At 40.9% G+C, this 22,561-nt stretch overlaps 1 protein-coding gene and 1 long non-coding RNA gene across 2 annotated transcripts; both read left to right on the top strand.

Annotated features, from left to right (window-relative positions):
- Positions 1 to 7,401: 7,401 nt before the first annotated feature.
- On the top strand, positions 7,402 to 18,078 carry LOC124255723. Its single transcript, XR_006892740.1, has 3 exons — positions 7,402 to 7,526; positions 14,276 to 15,316; positions 16,554 to 18,078. It is a non-coding gene; the product is annotated as an uncharacterized LOC124255723 (long non-coding RNA).
- A 2,331-nt stretch (positions 18,079 to 20,409) lies between these two features.
- Positions 20,410 to 21,519, top strand: LOC124255714 (MFS-type transporter clz9-like). The gene is made up of 2 exons (XM_046689621.1): positions 20,410 to 21,151; positions 21,282 to 21,519. Exons 1-2 carry the CDS (start codon positions 20,517 to 20,519, stop codon positions 21,517 to 21,519), a joined length of 873 nt encoding a protein of 290 aa, XP_046545577.1. The 5' UTR covers positions 20,410 to 20,516.
- The last annotated feature ends 1,042 nt before the right edge of the window (positions 21,520 to 22,561 follow it).

Below are 22,561 nucleotides of genomic sequence, written 5' to 3'. Positions count from 1 at the left end.
GAAATGTTGAAGAGGCTTGTGGGTGTTAGGTGGTGGAGTAGAGAGGACCCTGTTTGCAGAGGGTTAAGTACAGACAGGTCACCCAAGATTGCCCAGTTCATCCGACGTTGGGTGAGAGAAAAGCTAGAAAGGCGAGAGGCAGATAAATCCAGTTGTTCCTGTGGAGAAGAAGTAAGCCATTTGGAGCTTGTGTCCCAACAGAGAATCGACTTTCCCCTTACATCCTGAGAAAGAGACACCAAATTACCACGTCCAAGGTTGCAAATAGAACTGGATCGACTAGATTGGAATCTGGGTGAAGGTTGGTCGCAAACAATCCTCATGTTCCTCAAGTGGGTTCTTCTGTAATGATTAACCTTAACTTCAAAAGAAATATCCCACTGAACTTCATTTGGAACCTCATGGATGTATAAAACGAAGAGAGAAGTTGACGGTTCTTCAAATGGTCACCACAGTAACAGTGTAGGAGGACACTATGTCTCTGAAGGGTGGTAATTTATCGTACGTGGTAAGCATGAAGATCCAGGATATTTGCCATCTAATCTTGAAAAAGGGTCACTGCACCTCAGATGCATTCTGGAGATGAGATGTGAACCAAAACCAAGGAGAGAAATTCTGTCAGAATATAGTAGAAATGATTGAGAGTTAGCGAACTATAATGTCAAGGTGCACGAAATCCCTGTCGTCTACAGAAGAGCAAGAGAATCCGCATCTAGGAGCTAAAGTTACCACACTGTCACCGCCAACTCAGAACAATAGTTGCCGAAGTTGCTGAAGGTATTGACTTCAAACATGAATGCGCAGAAACTGCAGATACGTGAAGTGAAAATAGTATTTGTAGTATCTTGGACTGCTAAACTTCTTAACGGGGGTCTTTTTGGACTTTATTGTTTCTCCATCATCTTGGAATGACAATCTTTCTGGGCTAACTGGTGGCGTCATCAGACTTGACCTCACTGCCTCAGGGTCGACTCTTGGGTGTTTGGAAGTGGTCGATGAACACATTTACCACATATCTTCAAACTCCACGTATAAATTGTTCTCCTTTCTCGTACATTTTCGTTGTTAATAGGTTTTCGTGGTCACTATAGACGGAAAGCTCCGTATCTCAGCTTTCACAACAAATGCAATATGTGCGCGTGTCGTCATGTTTTCCACCTGGAGACAAGGCCCATGTGTGTAGCAGACACAAGTAAGAGGACAAATTTGAAAACAAACAGGATATCTCATGTTTAGTGCATGAGCTACTTGGTGATTGCCACAGGAACAACTTAAGGCGTGGTTGAATGTTCACGTCTATTTCGCCATCTGCAATGATAAACACATGACACATTTAGAAGCTGCAGGTTAGGCCTTCTTGGGCCAAAGGTTTGGTATAAAGCAGGTCGTTATGTGGTTATCTGCAGCTTGTTACCTTGGATTAAATTTGGCCACCAACACTCCTTCTTACTGGATGTTCTTTTACACGAGTTTGAACATCTCTTTTGATTTAGACGAGAATAGACACTCCCAAAGAAGAAACGCATAGGCGATATTGATTTATAATATATGATGTGTACAAAACACGAATGCACAACGCAAAAACTCATCTTCGGAAATTTTAAAGCACTTTTACGTTCGAAAGCGTCAACTTACATGAAAATGTCATGGAGAAAAAGTGCTTCACAATATGCACATGCAGTTCTTGGGAATCATAAGCAGGGACAAGACCTGTATAAGGTCTTTTTGCTTTTAGACAGTTATTGGCATTTTATAGCTAAATGAAAGAATATCATTATGCCGCGACTCACTGCTGTAACTCGAAACATTGCCATTGGACGTCTGGAGGCTGGGGAGTCTCAATCTACCATTGCACGTCACCTAAATGTTCACCAGGGTACCATAAGTCATTTATTGGGCGATATAACAAACCAATTCTACGCAAGATCGGCCTCGAAGTGGCAGTGTCGGCTCAAACAATTCGTATACGAGACGCTGGACTTCGAGCCAGAAGATCCTATTTTGTCCCTGTCCTACATCGACATCCGATACTGGAATCGACAAAACTGTTGACGTAACGTATTCAGTCCATGCCGTGACGGTGCAGAGCAGTTTTGGGGGTCATGGTAGCCATAACACATATTGAACACAACGCCAAACTGGGAACGGACGCCTTCACTTATTGAACTTCTTATAAGCTATGCAAGTTTACAGATATTTGATCTTTTATAATGTGAAATTTGGCTGCAACTGATCCAGAATTACATGTTTTATCACACTTCAAAGTTAAGCAGATTAAATTTGTGAAAATACACTTATGCGATTCTTTTTTGGGAGAGTATATATCAAACTACAGTTTTATATACATTGTTTTATATGAACAAATGATAGGAGAATAGCTCCTGCTGGACAGAGACCAAATAGGCGATAGAGAATTTACGTGAGCTTCTTAATTCAAACAGCATGCTTACTTTTCATACATTATAGCAATGGTGCACCTTTTAAGGACGCTTCGCATATGCACCAGCACATCACTCGTAAATATCATAACTACCACAGGTATCAGGCACATCCTTTACATAATAAGTGGAAGCAGTGGAACAAGTAGTATTTTATATGCATTGTTTTTTCAGTTTTATAGATATGTTTAAATATGTCTTATTCTTAAATAATAAGTTTAAATATGTCTTATTCTGGTTTAGTAATGTTTTTTACAAGTTTGTTATACTATCTAAATTGGTTATTCTCCCAGGGTAAGTATTCCTTGTTCAGCACAAATTCTTTAAAGAACGTAAGTTTTAAAACTATGAAGAAAAATACGTTCTTATGCAGTCATTTAAAAGTGAGTTCATATTCCAACCTATCACCTTAGTAGAAGGCCACGTGGCTCTCTAGTAATTCAAGTCAAGGAGAATATAGAAACGGGCAGTCAATGGATCACCCTTGTCCGCGTCACCACCATTAGCAACACCTACGCGCAGTCTCGTTGTGTTCCGAAGTTTCTTTTCCAATGCCTTGATAATGTAAGTTCTTCCGCTGTTCTCCAGAAACTGAAATACTTCACTCGTCAGTCCTCGAGACCTCATTAACAGTAATTGTAATCGTGGTTGTCGTTACAGTTACATCGCCTGTGCTTTGAACATGCTCATTGTTATCATCAGGGAGGTTAGACAAATTGACAAAGCTAGTCGAACAGTTCCTATCACATTATAAGTATCGAGATTAGGGAAGTGAACCAGATGTGTCCATTGAAATATGTAACTATGATATTGATCTGGGTGATATAACAGACACTACGGATGCAGCTGAAAGCAGAAGGAGGAGAGACCGATGATTCAGGCTTTATAAGACGACAACGAGGAATAGGTCTTATTGGAGAACGTTTACAAACAACTGTTAATGATTATCTATGATTAAAATATACTGATGTACAAAAGAAAGTACACACCTGATGTTTTGAGACTTGAAAAAACGTAAATATTTTGCTAGCAATGTTCCAGTTGGGTACGATATCTATGGTGTTATTGCAACACGTAGACAATGTTTGTGACTTGTGAGTCGCAATCAAAACACTTTTCTAAATATTTATAGGAAAACATTTTACCAAAGCATCAGGTGTGTACTTTCTTTTGTACGTCAGTTTATGTTACTCCTACTGGCCGTGACTATTTTAAATTTACAACAGATTGTAAAGGAATACTGCGACTACATGAATCTGGAGATATTGATCGTAGGAATACTTATACTCGGGAACCCCTAGCATTGGCTAATGATAAGGCCACGAATATTGCGCTGAGCCCCACGCCGCACGGACATGCACTGAGCTCATACAACGAGGTGGACATTATTACCCCGGATAACCCTAACTGCTTGTGAGATCTGCTGGGTGAACAGAGGCAATTTTGAACAAACTCACTTGTCTAAGATGAGACCACATATGTGCTTCATTGTGGACAGGACAGAAGTCTTAGAAACTCTCAGCAGTCCAGCTGCCCAACACGGTCACCCATCCAACGACTCTCATCGACCTACGTTGCTTAACTTTAAATGATTTGTGGCCTGGGCTATATACACAAGACCAAACACTACCACAAAAGTGTTACTCCTACTCCAGTCTACAACAGTAGAGCGTGGACAAGGGGGTAAGCGCAGTAGTTGGAACAGTGAAACAAATGCACGTGCGGTACGTGAAGAGCTTTAACTTATAACAACCCTTGTCGTTTTCGGTGTTTCATTTGATGTGCATACGCCCTTGTAATACAAACCAATGATAGCCATGTGAAACTTTGATCGTTTGTTCGTTTGTTAAACAACTTTTATCGTAAGTCGAATGAAATTCTGAGATTTAAATGTTCAATTGGCAAGGTAACATCATGGGGATTCGCTGTCTTAATTTCACTTTATTTGTTTTACTTTTTGGTTTAAAGTGACATTCATCGGTACGTTTTCACTGCAAACAATGAATTAGGCCTTGTAGACAATGATAGCTCGCAAGGAACACTTTCCGCGAAGACAGTGCGGTTGGAACTTGATGCAACAGTGGTAGATAAGGATAATTTGAAGGAAACACCACAAACTGATTTCAAATGAACTTGAAGAAATCTTACCTACCATTAATGATTCCCCATCAAAGCCAGAGCCAAGATCCTTGCAGTAGAGTGTTAGATAATTCTGAGGTCTAGACAAGGCAATGCAAACAACGCTGGACTCACCACCAATAACACAGCTTAGCTGGACGAACGTGACAAGCATATAGCACATGAGAAAACAAAACTTGCAGAAAGATTAAGCTTAAGAGATGAAAGATCATTTCAAGTAACAAAAGAGAAGCACTTCGGTCCCAAACAGTTGATTTCGGGACACTGCTGACAAAGCTCTCAGTCGTGGTACGTTGGCGCTCATTAGTCAACATTAGTCTGCCCCAACATCTACACCGCCTAGTGCTGAGGGAAAGAGAGGATAAACAAGCATTTACAGGCACTAGGAGAGGCTCAAGGAAAGCTTGCGGAGAACGTTGCTTGTGCGCTCCTGGGACATGAGGAAGTACTACATTCTGGCTATTGTGTTTTTTGGCTACGACTGCTACTTGGCTCAGACAAAATATGTACTATGGACAGTGATTGTAGTAACTACCTGTCGTCCTTGGAATGGAAGTTGCATTTTGAGTTCCTGTTTTACATGTGAGAAAACCAACAAACAGTAGATAAAGGATATGTGAGTGTGATACAAATCATGGTTGATTCTACAGGCCCTACAGGCCCTAGACCTTCCACAATGTAATACCACTGATCCTGGTCACACTGAAGGATTGGATTTGTATCCCCTTTGCCAGGGGGACGTTATCTGTGTCGTGGTTTGACTTGACTCCTTCCTTCCTGTATTTGCCTACTCCATCGCAGAATATATAGGTATACAGTGTACTCTGTCAATACCGGCATCACTCGGGACAAAATAAAAATGCCGGTTTTGACAGAGTGCCGGTACATATATGTATTATGATCAGCTATTATATCAGGACACTGCGGCAATTATAGGCTGCCGTTGCTGAAAAATTACAAATATTCATAACCTTATAGCTCTTCTGTCGTATGTGCTCCAAGGGCACACCTCACGCTGCTCGGGCTCAGGAAAAGTGCTGTAACAAAATCCAGCTGAGTAAAACGCTATTGTATTATATGATCTGATCTGGTGACCAGAAGTAACCTACTATACACAAAGAAATAGTTAATCACCCCCTGACATATATCGCGATTGAATGAGCCTCGACCTTAACCCAGAGCATATCTGGAGCATAGTTGGTCGTCGTGTGCAACAAGGGATCCTCCTGTGCAGAACCTGGCCCAATTGGAAGCTGCTTTACACGAGGAATAGCGTAGACTGTCCCTTCAGAGGATCAGGAGGCTGACAGGGGGTATGAGGAGGAGAGTGGTATCTGTCATACAGTCACATGGAGTTTACACTGGGTATTGACTTTGAATCGTGTAAGACACGCAAAATGAAATTTTGAATGTTCAAATTACCAGTAAATTCAACATTAACCATTCCAGGGCCATATTTGTACACACATGGTTTTGCAAGAATATCAGAGTTGTATTTTTTTTAAATGAGCAATTATAATAAAAACAACATGGATTACAGTCATTTTTGTTGTTTTTTATGAGAAGGTGTTAAAAACCTATCATTGCAAAAATACAGTGGACACTTAATTAAGTTCTTTGTGTATATATTTAGAAAGAGCGTTTCCCGATCATATAAAACATACACATATATGATATGGGACAACACGCTTCAAAAAGCATTTGGCATCCGTCAGTGGAGGAAAAGACGGGACACTATTCTGGAAACATGGCAATAGTTTGTGTGCCACTACATATTTCGCCATATAGTTATCTTTGATGCTGATCAAGAGGAAGTATCACATCCCCGAATTGGCCTCTTTTCGCCGCCCTCGACAACATTATGGCAATTTATGTTTTGTACAGATGCATTATACCGAAGAGGAATAGAGTGAGCCTTACATGAAACTTTAAGAAGCTCCTCCTAGCATCCTGAAACAAACTACACCGGTACATTATGCTAGAGCAGATTCCTCGTTAACGCAGATTCTAGTTGATTTGTTAGGACAACAATAAGGCCTGCAACATAAACGTTGGGCAGGCTGCGCCCACGTCGTATATCATATGCATTGCTTTGTGTTTAGAAATAACAGAGTGAATATATTCATTTAATTAAGTATTATAATATGTTCACTGATCCAACTGTATTGGGTATTTTCATTAAATATCGGTACGTAACAGATGTGTAGTGATATGTTGATGTTGATAATAATATCTTCAGTAGCGTGGCTGTAGCAAACACAGTGGGCAGCTGAGGGTCTGTCCATACAATATGGGGGTGAGGTGAGATTGATCTTAGGACTGTTCGTGTTTTGTCCACACGAACATTTTGTATGGCAACCCCACCCCACCCCCCACCCCACCCGCTCCATTCCCACACACTCAACGCTCGCGCGCGCACGCAAAAAACAAACACACACATTACCCACACACTCGCACGCGCGCGCGCACGCACGCACGCACGCACACACACACACAAAATCTCATTGGTTTCCCTTGCCAATAATACTTTTAGTAGTGATCATGAATACTCTAGTATTACCAGCCAGTCAGGCAGTAAGTACAGCTATATATATGTTAAAGTAGCAGTTGTTTAACCTGGGCTGTGACTGTACATATAGGTGGTCTCTCAACATAGTCCTGTGTGACGACACAAGTAGCAGACACCCACGGAAGAGCGGCGAGTATAGGTGTTAACGCTAGCCTGAGACGTGCCTGGGCTTGAGTCGGACCCTTGAGTCAGCTGTCAGTGTGGCCACTCACGTAGCAGTCACGTGACTGATACATGTATATATCTTCTGGGATACTGACACTGAAGGTGTTTATAGCACGGGGAAGGAGAGGGGTGGATTTAGCAAATTGTTTTCCGAGTTCACATCCATCTTTCTGAACTGACCCGTCGGTAAACATTACACCTTTATTCACATCAAGGTATGTACGAGTTTCTCTCTGTGAGTTCTACTTTCGATTCTGATCACTGGATTGTCTGGTTCACCCTCGATTATTTACAGGCCGCCGCCATATAGCTGGGATATTGGTAAATGGTACGTTAACCAATAAACCAACCAACCAACCAACAAACAAACGTTCGACTGAGTACTAGTTTACATGCTTCTATGATGGTATTCAGCGAGGATTACTACGTAAATACTGTACACTGGTGGCATGTATATCTCATAATAGAACGCGCATGCTTGTTGACAATCATAGAGAATTTGATAGAGTGGCTGTATGCTGGTGTAGAAGGACATATTTAGAAATCGATATGTTTACAAAATGTCGGGGGTTGTTTCACAACGGACACGTCAGTTTGTGTTAGACCCGTTCGGGCAAGGAATGTCCATGTTACTGTGGTATTCCCTACATACGTCACGGAAGTATTCCGTTTCCAGTATTGCTGCACTTTGATATGCACATGACCAAATCATATTACACAATAACTCAACGTCAGTGCTTGACGTCGGCGTTAAGTCCTCACTTGCCATGGGCTCCACCCTAGTATTTACCCTTAATTTGTATAAAACCAAAGGGAGAAGATACTCCTAACTTAAAATACCCATGTGATATCATAACGCTTCATTTAGACAGCCGCCATAAGAGTTCTGTCTTTGGTTTTGGTTATTCATGCCAAGTCACTGACGGTTTGGGATCTTCGTCTAATTACTCGGAGGGAAAATCCCCATGATTAGCTTTCTAGGGTTAAACAAGAAATGTAGATTGCTATGCTACTTTTGTACGTAGAAATTAGGGCGTGAAATATCGTCACTGCATGCACGGGGACGCTGGGTTCACCTTCACAGGCACGAACCAATGACTGTAGGTGGTGTCTGACGGTATTAGTTACACCGTGCCCTTCAGCTGCTGGACTCGAAGGTCACTGTTAGATTACATTTTGTAGATAAATAAATTACTTTACTTGCTAAAGTCGAAAGACTCTTAACAAGCATTACGCAAATTCGTATATAAAGCAACAACAACAAAAGTAAAGAAAAGGTAGAAACTATGTGTCACAGCTGCTAATATGTAATTACAACATATGCTAGGGGTCGTGTACTTGCAAATCTATATCTTACACCAGTGTTTAATTTACATAGAATTACCCAGCCATAGATTACATTTTACAAACTGTTGCTGCAACAAGTGACGTGTAAAGCAGACACATTCAATTTAATACCAGTCCTCTCAATTTCTCTATAATTATGTTTTCTTTTGCTCCTCGATTGAATACGTTTATCATCAGAGTAAACACGGTGTCTTAGAGCCGACAGTGTTAAAATAGCACTCTTTGTCAGGTTGTGAACATACTTAATCCACTGGCCCTGCTAACACGTATGAGTATTATTTATACATGTAGGTAAACAAGTTGATAATCTCTACTTATCTATACTTCCAGATTACTGTAATGTTTAAGAAATCTAAATGCATGATAACACTTAATATTATATACGAATGCTGTTCAATAGTCAGCGCTAATCAAAGAGGTCAAGTTTCAGGAATATATCCTCATGTATGACATACAGCCACTTTAAGCAAATCAGTAACTCGATCGGTACACTGATATCCAGCACTTAACATACGATGTTGTTCAGCAAGGTTTGGGTGATTGTGCAGCAAACAAATGACAGTGCCGATGAAATAGTTTACATCAACCGGGAGTTTGTTTTCTCATATATTTTCGGTGAGTACTCGATATCATTGTTCGCTTCCTTCAAATAAAATGTTCGTGGAACTTTGTCTCATGCGACATTGAGAGAGGCGAGCATACATGTTGATATTTAATCCAGTGTGTGCCAGTTTATAGCGTCGTGTGACATTGTTACACATGATAACCTGGTTTATGTATCATGTGTTGACAGGCAGAAAGGTAACACGTACCGCCGTAGTGGAAAACCAACAGTCACGTGTGGTCACACCTCAGGTTACTTTGACCTCACTCGCCAGTTTTTGAGAATAGCGGGATCGTAGAAATCAATGGGGGTGTGAGGTCAAGCATATTGAGGTCACTGAACAGCACGTGGTGGTCACCTGTTTGTTTCCGCTAAGGCTGGAGCTTTATGAAGACTTGTCGCTGACTGTACTGTCACCCTCAGGTAGGACATACCAGCAATCACCGATACATATCTTCTGACCCATATTCCATATGGTATTAGCAAATGAAAATGATATGATCACATCTACCGAGGAGTTGGCGATTAAAGAGGTCGTAAGACAAATTCGAAATTTCATTCTACAACTAACCTTGACCAAACGTGCACACGAAACCTTCGAGGAAGGCATATATGGGGGAATAGATCACAACCCTAGCAAGGTGAGCGGGTGCATTATCATCTGGACAGATGAAACGTTGCCCAGTACGTTCTATCATGAGTGGTGCAATCATGTTGTGACGATGGTGAGTGAGTGAGTGGGTATGGTTTTACGCTGCCTCCAGCAATATTCCAGCAATATCATAGCGGGAAAAACCAGAAATGGGCTTCACACATTGTACACATGTGGGGAATCGAACCCGGGTCTGCAGCGTGACGAGCGGACGCTTTAACCATTAGGCTACCGCTTGTAACGATGGTATTGACCTGTTGCCATGGACACTACGGTCGGAAGTCACTTAGGTTGGTCATTGTTTTACGTTATTTTTATGGACCATATCCCATAGTCGAATAGCTGCAATAGCGGATGCAGCGTTAACCAATATTCACTCACTCACTCACTTCCATTACAGTCCGTTTGAGACAAAATGATACCGATGAATTGCAATCTAACACAAAAACAAATAGACATAAAAGAATCAAACCAACGCGGACTGCAATAAAAACAACACACCAACTCTAGAAAAAAATTGCATAATTTTGTCACAAAAATAAAAAAGTAGTTTAAGAAACTGTCATCATTTATTTGTGCGCACCCTAGTTTGTTACAAGGGCGCAGTGGCAACTAAAGGAGCAGCGCGAAAAAGCGAGAGTGTGAGGGCACGTGCACCACGCGCTCGCTGTCTGTGCAGACGACTTCGTACCATCTGGGCATGTGCTGTTTCACAAAGTAAAACCCCGTCCCTTGTATGAGTATCAGTCCACAACCACTTTCTAAATATCATTATTTTGATTAATCTGTCCTGGGCTGAAGTTGTTGCCCTTGATCAATCTAAGCACGTCATGTTATATCGTGCAGCGTCACCCCGCCGTGTGAGTAGTAGTTGTCCTATCTACCGTGATACCCATGGTATATGATAGTCTTTTCCCGTACTATCAAAAGTAAGAAATCGGTATAAGAGGCTAGTTATCCTGGTGATAGGTTGTTATAGTTTTATGCCAGAATGAAATACAATATTGTAACACGTTTATACAGTTTTACATACAGAGGTTCTATTCCAAGTTGGGCATATACCAGAAGGTCAAGTGTTGAATAACGGAGGCCAGCATCATGTTCAAAATGCGTTTTAAATCAATAAGATTTACGTTCTCAAAAACCCAAATCTCAAATTCGTGCAGTAGAATTTTACCAATCATCGTGTCAAATGCAGTTGACGTGAAATCAAGCGGTAAGATAATATTTCGGCCATAATAATGAAAACATGACTTTCGTTGTGTTTTCGACTAACGATTTCATATCTGTTATAAATCTTAGATTTTATTTATGCAATACAGTTCTCTCTACCACCATGTATAGTGTAATAAAGCAAACTTTCGCCCTGAACTATTATAGTTAAAGTACGAGGACGCTTGCGTCCGACTGCTTTAACGTTATAATAGTTCAGGGCGAAAGTGTGCTTTATTACACTATACATGGTGGTAGAGCGAACTGTATTTCTTTTCTAAGATGCCAAATGTAATACTTTCTAAGGATAATTACGATTATTTTAAGGCAAAAAACTAACGACGGTGTCAGTGAGCTAAATTAAGAATCTCTGCACAGGGCTAACTGGCGCGCTGTTCTATTGATGTGTCTGCCCCTGCCCCCACACAATAACACACACACCCTCACCCCCACGTTAATACGAACGTTACCTGAAAAAAACAGTTTGATGACTGTTTACGTACGGATTAAATACCTTCTCTAAATTATTTAATTACATCTATGATTAACGTAAACCATGTGGGGCAATGTGAACGTCGCATTTCTACTACCTAAGTTTAGATCAGTACATCCAGATGAAGCTGAGTAGTCAAGCGACATTCCGCGATTGCATTGTGGGAATGTAAACATTGCGAAAGTTACCGTGTCGCTGAAAACTTGTGAGTCGAATTGAGACATTTTAACCGTCGGAAAACATAAACGTAATGATTCCACCAGTGATGTTAGCTGCGTGAAGCAACTGCAAACCAAGAAACGGGATGCAACGGAGTAGTTTACTGTAGGAGGCTGTACGAAGAGATGAAAACTGACATGCATCGTGACGTCGCTAACATTGTGACGTAACGCAAAATTGTTTCGATTACGAGGGGGCATGTTCTCATGTCGCCTACATCCCAATTCGCCTACAGTCTTAAAACACCATTTCATGGTCTGTTGACTGTTGATTACGCAATGGTAAACTAGTGGCACCCCTATGATCTAAAAGTGGACTCTTCTAGTTGTAGGACAAAAAAACATTTTTTAAAGTATTTATTTCTGTTATTTGTCTGTTATTTATTTACTCTGTTACTTGTCCATTTTCCGATCACAATGATATTCACATCATATAACATCATATCACATATGCTTAGTGTTAAGGAACTTTATTTGTGGGGATGTCCATTCTCGCTTCTCCACGAACACGTTGTCTCAGTCTGAACTTCTTAGTGGATGCAATTAAATATATTCACATAGTGTGTGCAGTCGAGTATTTCATATATACAGATGAATAAGTAATGCATTTTATATATAGATAGATTGCAAATCTATCTGCAAATACATTGCATAAAGATAAAAGAAATATTTAGATGGAGTATTCTTACCGAAGATTCTTAAAAACATTTATGATGATATTACAGAATAAACAGAGTTTTCTAAGAATACCTTTCTTATTGCTATTGAATAATGTATACATTTTATGAAAATTTGGTTTGGAATAAAAATATGACTTTAAATATTTAACTCTTGCATTTATGAGTTCTTGAGTGAGAACAAATAAATAAATAATGAAATTCATCGCCAATGTCCTTTCCATTACAAAGTTTACATATTCTATGACGTTTTTGAATATTGCTCCAGCGGCCTGTTTCAATGGGTAAGTTATGATTTGCTGTTTCATAACGTAAAAATGCCTGTGAACAATTATCATTTAAAATATCCAAATATTTACTCAACCTTAAATCTAAGTTAGATACGGAGCTATATAAGATACCTTTTGATGAATGTTCTACCGTAGACAACCACACTTGCTTATACGCCTCTTAGTTTACATTCAAACTTTTGGGAATTCCAGATATAACTAAGTCCAATTTCGTCAAAAAAATATTTAATATTATTATCCATTGATGCTTACTTTTTCCAAAATGTGTGTCGTTAACAGTAATTTAGACATGAGTAAGGATAATTTGGAAGATTTACCTAATTGGTATGGCACTGACCAGTGAGTCAGGTTCATTATAAGAGTAGGGGTGCATTTTTAATCCCAATTAGCCTACATTGTTTTTGTATGCGAAATGGGATGTAGGCGAATTGAGATGTAGGCGAATAGAGACTAAACCTACGAGGGGGCAGACTAGAATGGCGCAGTGACGCCAATACATTGTGACGCAATGCAAAAAGTGCACATTATCGTCTGATAAAGTACTGCCGGCGCCTTTGATCTTTCACCGAAGCATCTTAGAATTCCAGATAAGTGTCGACAATTTTTATTCATAGTTCATAGTATATATTATTTTTGAGCTTGTGTGCTTGGCAAGCCCTGTTCCAAAAACAAGGATGTTAGTTTTAGAGATATTTACATTTGGTATCCACATTAAATAACATTCATAGAAAGCATCCAATGACCTCTGCAATGCGGGCGGTCCATCGCTAAATAGAACAGCATTATCAGCATGAAGTACTACTGGAAACTGTACCCAGATCTTTATATCGCCATGTATTACATCTTCTAAACTAACGCCTGTACATATTTCTTTAAATAAAAAAGACTCAAGATCATTTACTAAGCCCGAGGACAGAAGTAAATATTTTCTCCTTGTCTAACGTCAGTGTTACACGGAAAATGGCAGGATAGTTTCAAGTATAGCTGTAGACTGGTTATTTTAGTGCATATTTGTAACTAGAGTTAGACCTTCTCCTTCGGATACACTTGTAGCATTTTGAACTACACAATGTCGAACGCTTTTGTTAAATCAATGCCAACCCTATAAGTTACCCTGTAGCTGTTTACATACCACTGTATGTTCATCATCTAAGAAATATAATATATATTATTGACAAACATTGCGGAACGGTCATTTTATATTGTGAAGAACATGTCGTATGAGGAGACAGGTATGTTTTGTCTCTTGGTATTTTTAATTTGAACAGTCGAGACGAACAAGAGCGTGTGGACCCGAATCCCAGATGGGACTCAACCCAACAAAAGTACAAGAATCTGTACTTTACTGAGAAAGTGTAATCCCTAATATAACGTGTTACATGAGACAAACCAGGTTAACAATACCACCATTACTGATGGTTATATGTGCGGCAATAACTTACATCACCAATGTCTTTTATTTATTTTGCAGATGCTCCTACAGCGGAAACCATGCATGTTTCGTGGACGTGTAACGCCATCAGTGTCGACATTGGTCATTACTTGCAGCATACTGAGCCACACACAAATTACAACACACGAGATCTATCATCAGTGCACAAACTTCTCCTCTTGGTGCTGTCTTTGGTAGGGAATGCGTCTTTATGTGACGTCCATGTTGTTGATGGCAGAACCCCGCTGAAAAATCAACAGTACCTGAGCACGTCCGCGAGTCACGTGATGCTCTCGGCAAGATGATCATTGGTTGTTAGTGGCGATGCTTTCCGTACCAGTGAAATGTTCGTTTATCGACTACCAATACGAACGCGTTGGAGAGCAGATAACACAAGGCTAACATACAATCATTGTTCTAATTGTTAATATCTGGACAGGTAACTTAAGTTAGTACGGAGGTGTCGGCTGGAGTGAAAAGCATCATAGCGAGTAGTCACATTAGACAACAGTAAACAGTATATGACCCAGGGATCACGCCACAGAGATCGCTCCTGGATACCCCGCGCTTACCGTTAGTGAGGAGGCGAATTTACCTGTGTCATTACAAGCCTCCGTTGAATGGGAATAGAGTCAGGGACGGGAAGATGTTCGGAATGGGTGTTAAAATATTACATACTGTTGGCAGAAACCCTGCATTATAGAAATAGACGGGAGAATGTGCCCACAAAAGTAATAGGAAACTGATGTGGCAGTTCGTGGTATATCAAACTGACCCTTTCTTTTGAACAATGGCATCGGTTCCAGAGTCAAACAAGATTTCACTGACCGTGGAGATAACTTTGCCAATCTTTTATCTTTTATGTTTCATTTTTCTGGGATTCCTGGTGGTGTGCAAGAACCATGTTTGTGACTTTCTGAAGAACTTTTCATCATTTGGCTTGTTAAGGGCCGGAAACGCCATTCCTGGAGCGGACGATGAATATGATGAGGAAAATGCCACGACAGAAGTGTAAGCATGACGGCTGGGCGGATCTGGGTTGATGAGGGAGTCTGTGGCAACTCTCTGTACGCCAGAAGTGTAAGCATGATGGCAACTCTCTGTACGACAGAAGTGTAAGCATGGAGGCTGTGTCGGTCTACATTACGTGTCTGGAAAGTTGATGAGAGGGTCTGTAGCAACTCTGTACGACAGAAGTGTAAGCATGGTGGGTGTGTCGGTCTACACTACGTGTCTGGAAAGATAACGAGAGAGTCTGTAGCAACTCTGTACGGCAGAAGAGTAAGCATGGTGGCTGTGTCGGTATACACTACGTGTCTGGGAAGTTGATGAGAGGGTCTGTAGCAACTCTGTACGACAGAAGTGTAAGCATGGTGGGTGTGTCGGTCTACATTACGTGTCTGGGAAGTTGTTGAGAGTCTTTGGCAACGCTGTACGGCAGAAGTGTAAGCATGGTGGTGTGTCGGTCTACACTATACGTGTCTGGGAAGTTGAATAGAGGGTCTGTAGCAACTCTGTACGACAGAAGTGTAAGCATGGTGGCTGTGTCGGTCTACACTACGTGTCTGGAAAGATGATGAGAGGGTCTGTAGCAACTCTCTGTAGCAACTCTGTACGACAGAAGTGTAAGCATGGTGGCTGTGTCGGTCTACACTACGTGTCTGGAAAGATGATGAGAGGGTCTGTAGCAACTCTCTGTACGACAGAAGTGTAAGCATGGTGGCTGGGTTGGTCTACACTACGTGTCTGGAAAGTTGATGAGAGGGTCTGTAGCAACTCTCTGTACGACAGAAGTGTAAGCATGGTGGCTGTGTCGGTCTACACTACGTGTCTGGAAAGTTGATGAGAGGGTCTGTAGCAACTCTCTGTACGACAGAAGTGTAAGCATAGAGGCTGTGTCGGTCTACATTACGTGTCTGGGAAGTTGATGAGAGGGTCTGTAGCAACTCTGTACGACAGAAGTGTAAGCATGGTGGCTGTGTCGGTCTACACTACGTGTCTGGAAAGTTGATGAGAGGGTCTGTAGCAACTCTCTGTACGACAGAAGTGTAAGCATGGTGGCTGTGTCGGTCTACACTACGTATCTGGGAAGTTGATGAGAGAGTCTGTAGCAACTCTCTGCAAGTACAAATGCTCCCCGTCATGTTCTCAGATTTGGCCAGACTTGAAACGAGGCCAAATGCATTTCGTACGCATTCTCCTACACAGACATGTTTGTATTTACGGAATAATTTCACCGAATTTCACGGTTTTCTCAACAAATACACTGAGTGGGTTTTGTTTGACGTTTAATGAAACAAAAATGCCTTTGTTCCAGGAGAACCATGATCTCTTTCTACAATGCTTACCAACCAGCAAACTGACTTCCAACACTTACATTTCTCTCAGAACTGCTACACATGACGTGATATCAGTTGCTGTCGCTATGTGTTTGTGTTCAGAACATGTATAAGAGGATTGTTATTCTTATTGCAATATGAGGCTATTGGTAATAAAGCAAGGTTTCCAGCAACTGACGACAGTTCGTCAAACACTGCCTTCTGTGTATATGAGTTCAAGCACCCAGTCAAGCAATCCATGGCAGATGAGTCCAGTCAAGCAACCTTCTGTATATATGAATGAAGCCAGTCAAGCAACCTTCTGTATACATGAGTCCAGTCAAGCAACTTTCTGTAAATATGAGTCAAAGCAACCAGTCAAGCAACTTTCTGCTTGTGAGCGAAGTCAAGCAGCCTTCTGTATAGATGAGTCCAATCAACCAGTCTTCTGTATAGATGAGTCCAATCAGGGAGACTCTATGTTGTAGAGTATCCCTGGTCCAATCAATCAGTCAAGCAACCTTCTATATACATGAGTACAGTCAACTAGTCAAGCAACCTTCTATATACATGAGTACAGTCAAATAGTCAAGCAACCTTCCGCATAAATGAGTGCAGTCAACTAGTCAAGCAACCTTCTGTATATATGAGCCTCCTTTACCCTTGAGCTCAGAAAGGAGAGTTCAAAGACAAGGAGAAAATTCCTTGTAAGAAATGTTTTTAGAGAAGGTAAAGAAACATCAATTGATGGATGAGGTGCAGCGACTTGGGATACTCCGTACCCCAATATATAAAAATTGCTAAATCTTCTTCAGGATTAATTTTAACCAGTTTATGCCAAAGAATAGATAGTAACATAATATTTTCGCTTTGAAAATATGCAGTCGCCGTTTAACATCTATTGCTGATCTGTTGGTGTGGGGAGAGTTTATTTACTTGAAATAGCAGTTTGTAGAAGCGGCTCCAGCAACTGCCCGAGTGTGAGGACGTCAAAGACAACCTTCGGAATTAGTAGTGAACTATGAAATGTGTTCTCGAATATATATTCTAAAATTAAGTAAGTTCACGAATCAAATACAATTAAAAGTTTAAAAAAAGATATCACTATGACAGTACAACACTGTATGGCAGTACTGATTCAGAGGCGGTTTAATTCCAGATCAGGGATGGAAACAATAAAGACAGTAATGGGAATATATTTACCTCTCAGTAGCAGCAGTCCTACTTGTAACTATATACCTAGCTAGGACGGGTATATCATCAACACTTACAGTGATACACGTCTCTTAACTGATATAATGTGAGATGAGGGGGCACTATATATATATTCTTCCCTTATATACGCATAAACAAGTTGCAAGAAAAGTCTACAATATCATGTGGGAAACAACACGCTGGAACATTTTATCAGATTTTATCTTTATATATCATGTTAAATACACCAATGATTTTTTTTTCACACACTAAAAATGTATGCTCAATGTCTGTTGTAATATGAATAGAATTAAAACATTGAGAAACTCGCGTTTCAGTATTTTTTGTTGTTGACTAAATCCTACCACTTCGTGTAATACCACCCACTCCAGAGAGAGAGAGAGAGAGAGTTGACATTTGATGTATACAGAAACACAATCAAACATTCACAAAGTGACGACTTTCATGATCATTGTTCAATTCCTCATCTGCGTATACATATTTTGTGCGAACTACAGCAACATTTTTATCACGCCTTACAATAATTCATGTTCACTTCATAGTTTTTGCTTACGTCACCTGTCAGTCATTACATCAATTGAACCCACGCCCGGAATGATTGGATCAAAACAATCACGAAAGAATTCTAAACTGAACATGAATTATTGTAGGTCGTGAAAAAGCTGTTGCTGTAGTTCACACAAAATATGTATCTGTAGATGGGAGCTTGAACAATCATCATAAATAAATTGAATAAACTAATGAATAAAATCAACAACAGCATTCATAAAAGATGTCAAACGTACATATAAAATTACTATTTCCATCTTTTTGTGCGATCATGTCATGTAAGTCGATCAAGTCACTGACAAGTGACATCTCGGCTCTAGCCGCCTCAATCTTCATGCTCGGACACGATGTTTAATGTGAAAATATGTGCATGAAGCATTTTTGTCACAGGCACAATACATTCAATAAGTTCCATGATTTACGTATAGGTAGCGATTTCCTGCTTAATATGTACAAAATAGCATTATTTTACCCGAAACTTTCGTCTAAAAGTTTTCGTTTACGAGGACGGTATCCATTGCCGTAATTTGATTGGCTGCCTTAGGTCACGTGTCTGATTTTGACCAATAACGACCTTATAGCAGACAGTGGCGAAAAAGCGTCATTAGAAACCAATCTTTATCCAATAAAATCGCTTCTTACAACTGTGAAAATACTCTCGGCAATGGTACAGTGATGTTGTTGATGTTCAGAGCATTCGAACGATACCCGACATCAAACGATTCGCCTCCGATGTTATTCATACGAAACTTCGAAAACGGAGGTATTTTCCGTTGTCGTGTAATGTTACCGAGCGGAAAGCCACTGGTATCAGGAAATAGGCGACCATACATATTATTTAAGAAATCTTTTTATAATAATTTTCTGATTACGTAAAAATGAAAATATAAACGAAAAAGGCACGGGCATGTTATGACATGTCACATGCAAATGGGAAAAAATCGCCATAGTTTTTGCTTCTTTCGTGGTTTATCTGGACATTATAAATGTAAGCTTGCATTTTCATTACAAAAATAAATCTATTTAAGTTGTAGTTGTATTATTTGAATAATATGATAAAATAAACTTCATATTTATCAACAATGCGATTAGATCTTTTAAATGGTGTATGGGATGTAGTATCCCACCGTAACATGAATTCGGCGTTCTCCTGTTTTCGGCGATCGTACTTCTCGCGTGATTTCGCCCGAACGCGCGCGAGGTCTGGGGGCAGGATGCAAATTTCCTGAAATGAGGTCACGTCAACTCGCTCCGTGAAAAAAGTTTTCAATAATGGAAATCAGGAAGGTAAGAATAACGAAAAAATAGCAGTACCTAAATAATAACATTGATTTTCTAAATACTTTATTTCACCTCATTATAAAGCTGTGTAAATAAGGTAAATGAGCCCACTATCAATCTTCGTTTGCATCGTCTGCTAGCCGATGATGTTTGTCAACATTATATCACGTGACTTGTGACGTAAGATGCCGCGCGATTAAAAAACTACGGAAACATTTTCGGGCCATCCTTATCCAATTTCTCCGTAACGTTAAACAATTTCTGATAGGTTTTTCTTGTATCCTTTCATACAAATACGACTGTGCGCGGTCCGTATAGGTCCAATTACACCAGAGATGATCTAGATAATGCTTACAGACTATAGGTAGAAGAAAATGTGCCCGCACAGAGAGCAGCAGCCAGGTGGGGGGTTCCGGTTTCTACCCTTAAGGATCGTTTGTTGGGCAATATCAGCGTAGATACTGTCAGGTCAGGTCCCATGCCTCTGTTCTCACAAGAAGAATCCTTTTTAGCGAGCCATATCAGAGTTATGGAGGAGATTGGCTATGGTTCTACGCGTCAGGAGACCATTAATCTTGTAAGCGATTACGCTGTCAATCAAGGACACAGAGGCAGAGATCATCCTTTAAGTCTCCGATGGCTGTACAGTTTCTGAGATAGATGGCCGGAACTTAAAGTACAGAAACCGAGGAAACTTGAAGCAGCGAGGGCGAGATCAGCCACCAAAGAAAACATCAGTCGGTATTTCACAGAACTCTCCAACGTCATGCAAAAGTACAACTTTCAAAGTTCACCCCAGGCAATTTTTTAATATCGATGAAAAGGGACTATCAACTGATGTAACACCACCCAAAATCGTCGCCGGGATACATTGCAAACCACAGACCGTGACATCTGGGAAATCACAAACGGTAACAATGATTGCCGCTGTTAACGCAGCTGGTGGCAGCGTTCCCCCTTACTTTGTATTTCCTGGACATCGTATGAGAGATGAGCTGTTATCAGGAGCTACACCCGGTACTGGAGGCACAGTTTCAGAGACAGGGTGGTCTAATACGGAAGTATTCAGCACGTATATGAAAACGCACCTGGTCCGACACTTGCCCTCACGCAGCGCCGACTCTCCCGTTCTCATCCTCTATGACGGACACAAGAGTCACGTTTCCCTTGGATTGATAGAATGGGCACGGGAAAATCACATCGTCCTATTTGTTCTTCCCCCTCATACAAGCCACCTCCTACAGCCACTGGACATCGGATGTTACGGGCCTTTTGAGACGACATGGATACGATCATGTCATTCATTCTTAAGCGTGAACTCTGGAAAAGCTATCGGAAAGCATGATATATGCAGCGTAGCATGTCGTGTTTTCAACTCAACGTTAACTCCTGTTAAAATTTTGTCATCTTTCACAAAATCAGGAATCTTCCCCCTCAACCCCGAAGTGATTGATGACTTGGCTGTAATACCGGCCCGATCTTTCTCTAGACCGACACCCGCGGTTTCAAGTTCAACAGGTACGCTCGTACAGGACACCGACGACAGACTGGGGTACTGCAAGGACATTCTTGGAATGTCGGGGAAGAGAAGTTTTGAGAAATGTTCAAACACACAAGCCAAGGAACACCATCAGTAAAATCGTTGGCGGGAAAGTCATCACAGATCAGGCAGCTGTTGACAGGATAGCCGAGCACAAGAAACAGCATCCAGAGAAACGGAAGGCTGATAAGGAAGTCGGCAAGGGGAAGAAGAAGTCAAGCGGCACTACATCGTTGTCCACATCGTCCCTGTTGTCGAAAGGGAATTCTGCCCAGAATAAGTCAAAATGGAAAGGACCTGCACGCAAGAAACGCAACGCTCCGCCCCCATCAACAACCTTCTCAGACTGTTTTTCCGACAGTGCAACTGATGACGACTAAGTTTGCTGTGTGTGCGGAAGATTTACACCCGATGCATTGCATCGTTGTGACTCAATCACGTTTGTGAAATGGGCACAGTGTGACAAATGTGGTCACTGGGTTCACCTTGTCTTTTGTACAAGTGTCACCGTTTTACGTACACATGCGGCATTTTTCTGTCCCCACTGTGATCACAGCCCAGTGGAAGAGTGAACTGCATTCATAAACTGTCATCAACAGTGTATATAACCTGTTTGGATTTCATCGTTATCTGTGCTTGAAATTGTTGAACTGACATTTTATTTTAACTCTTAAAGATTGACAAGTGACTAGAAGACATGAATTTGCCTTGATGAATTATATCCACATTGGAACACCATAGATATTCTGTGTATAACGTTATCGCCGAAAACTGGTGCCAAATATAGAACGTTACGGTCATGGCGGCCTTGCTCAACCGACGAAGCCGAGAGAATCATTAAAAAAGTAAGTCGAAACACCTTGGCTAACGTACTTTGTCTTGAATGTAAAATATATTTATTACGATAGCATGGTTACATATGTACCGCGAATCCCTGTTACGTCGCCGAAAACAGGTGAAACTGGGATAGCAATAACGTTTTACAAACTTATAATTTCCTTCATAAACATATGCTTCATCTGTGACCTTAAGAGTCTTTGGGAACTCGGTGTCATGGCAGTAAATGCCTCTGGTTGACTGGTGTTGAAACAGTTAAAATGGCAGTTTAAGACCGCAATTAAAGTGACTGATTCACCGCGTATGAATGCAACGAACAAACATGTCGGACATAGGCAATTTCTATCTCAGCAGCATCTTTGATGTTTTTGAAGTTAAAAGCGAATGGTGTGAAGAAGAATTTCCGTCAGAAGCGCAACAGCGGCAGTATGTTAAATTCAAACCGGGTCCAGATGTACGTCGGCCCACACGTCCTAACCTGACCGCTTCCGCCCCGGCCGTAGTGCCCAGTCCTTCCACTTCCACTGTCCATGTATCCCACATAAAACGTGGCATGTCAGGTCTTTTCCAAATTGGGAATAGTAG

This window comes from Haliotis rubra, unplaced genomic scaffold, assembly GCF_003918875.1.
Source record: "Haliotis rubra isolate DU_JTF1 unplaced genomic scaffold, ASM391887v1 Scf607, whole genome shotgun sequence".
NCBI lineage: Eukaryota > Metazoa > Mollusca > Gastropoda > Lepetellida > Haliotidae > Haliotis > Haliotis rubra.
Note: the sequence above shows the minus strand (reverse complement) of the source record. Positions and strands in the feature narration are given on the sequence as shown.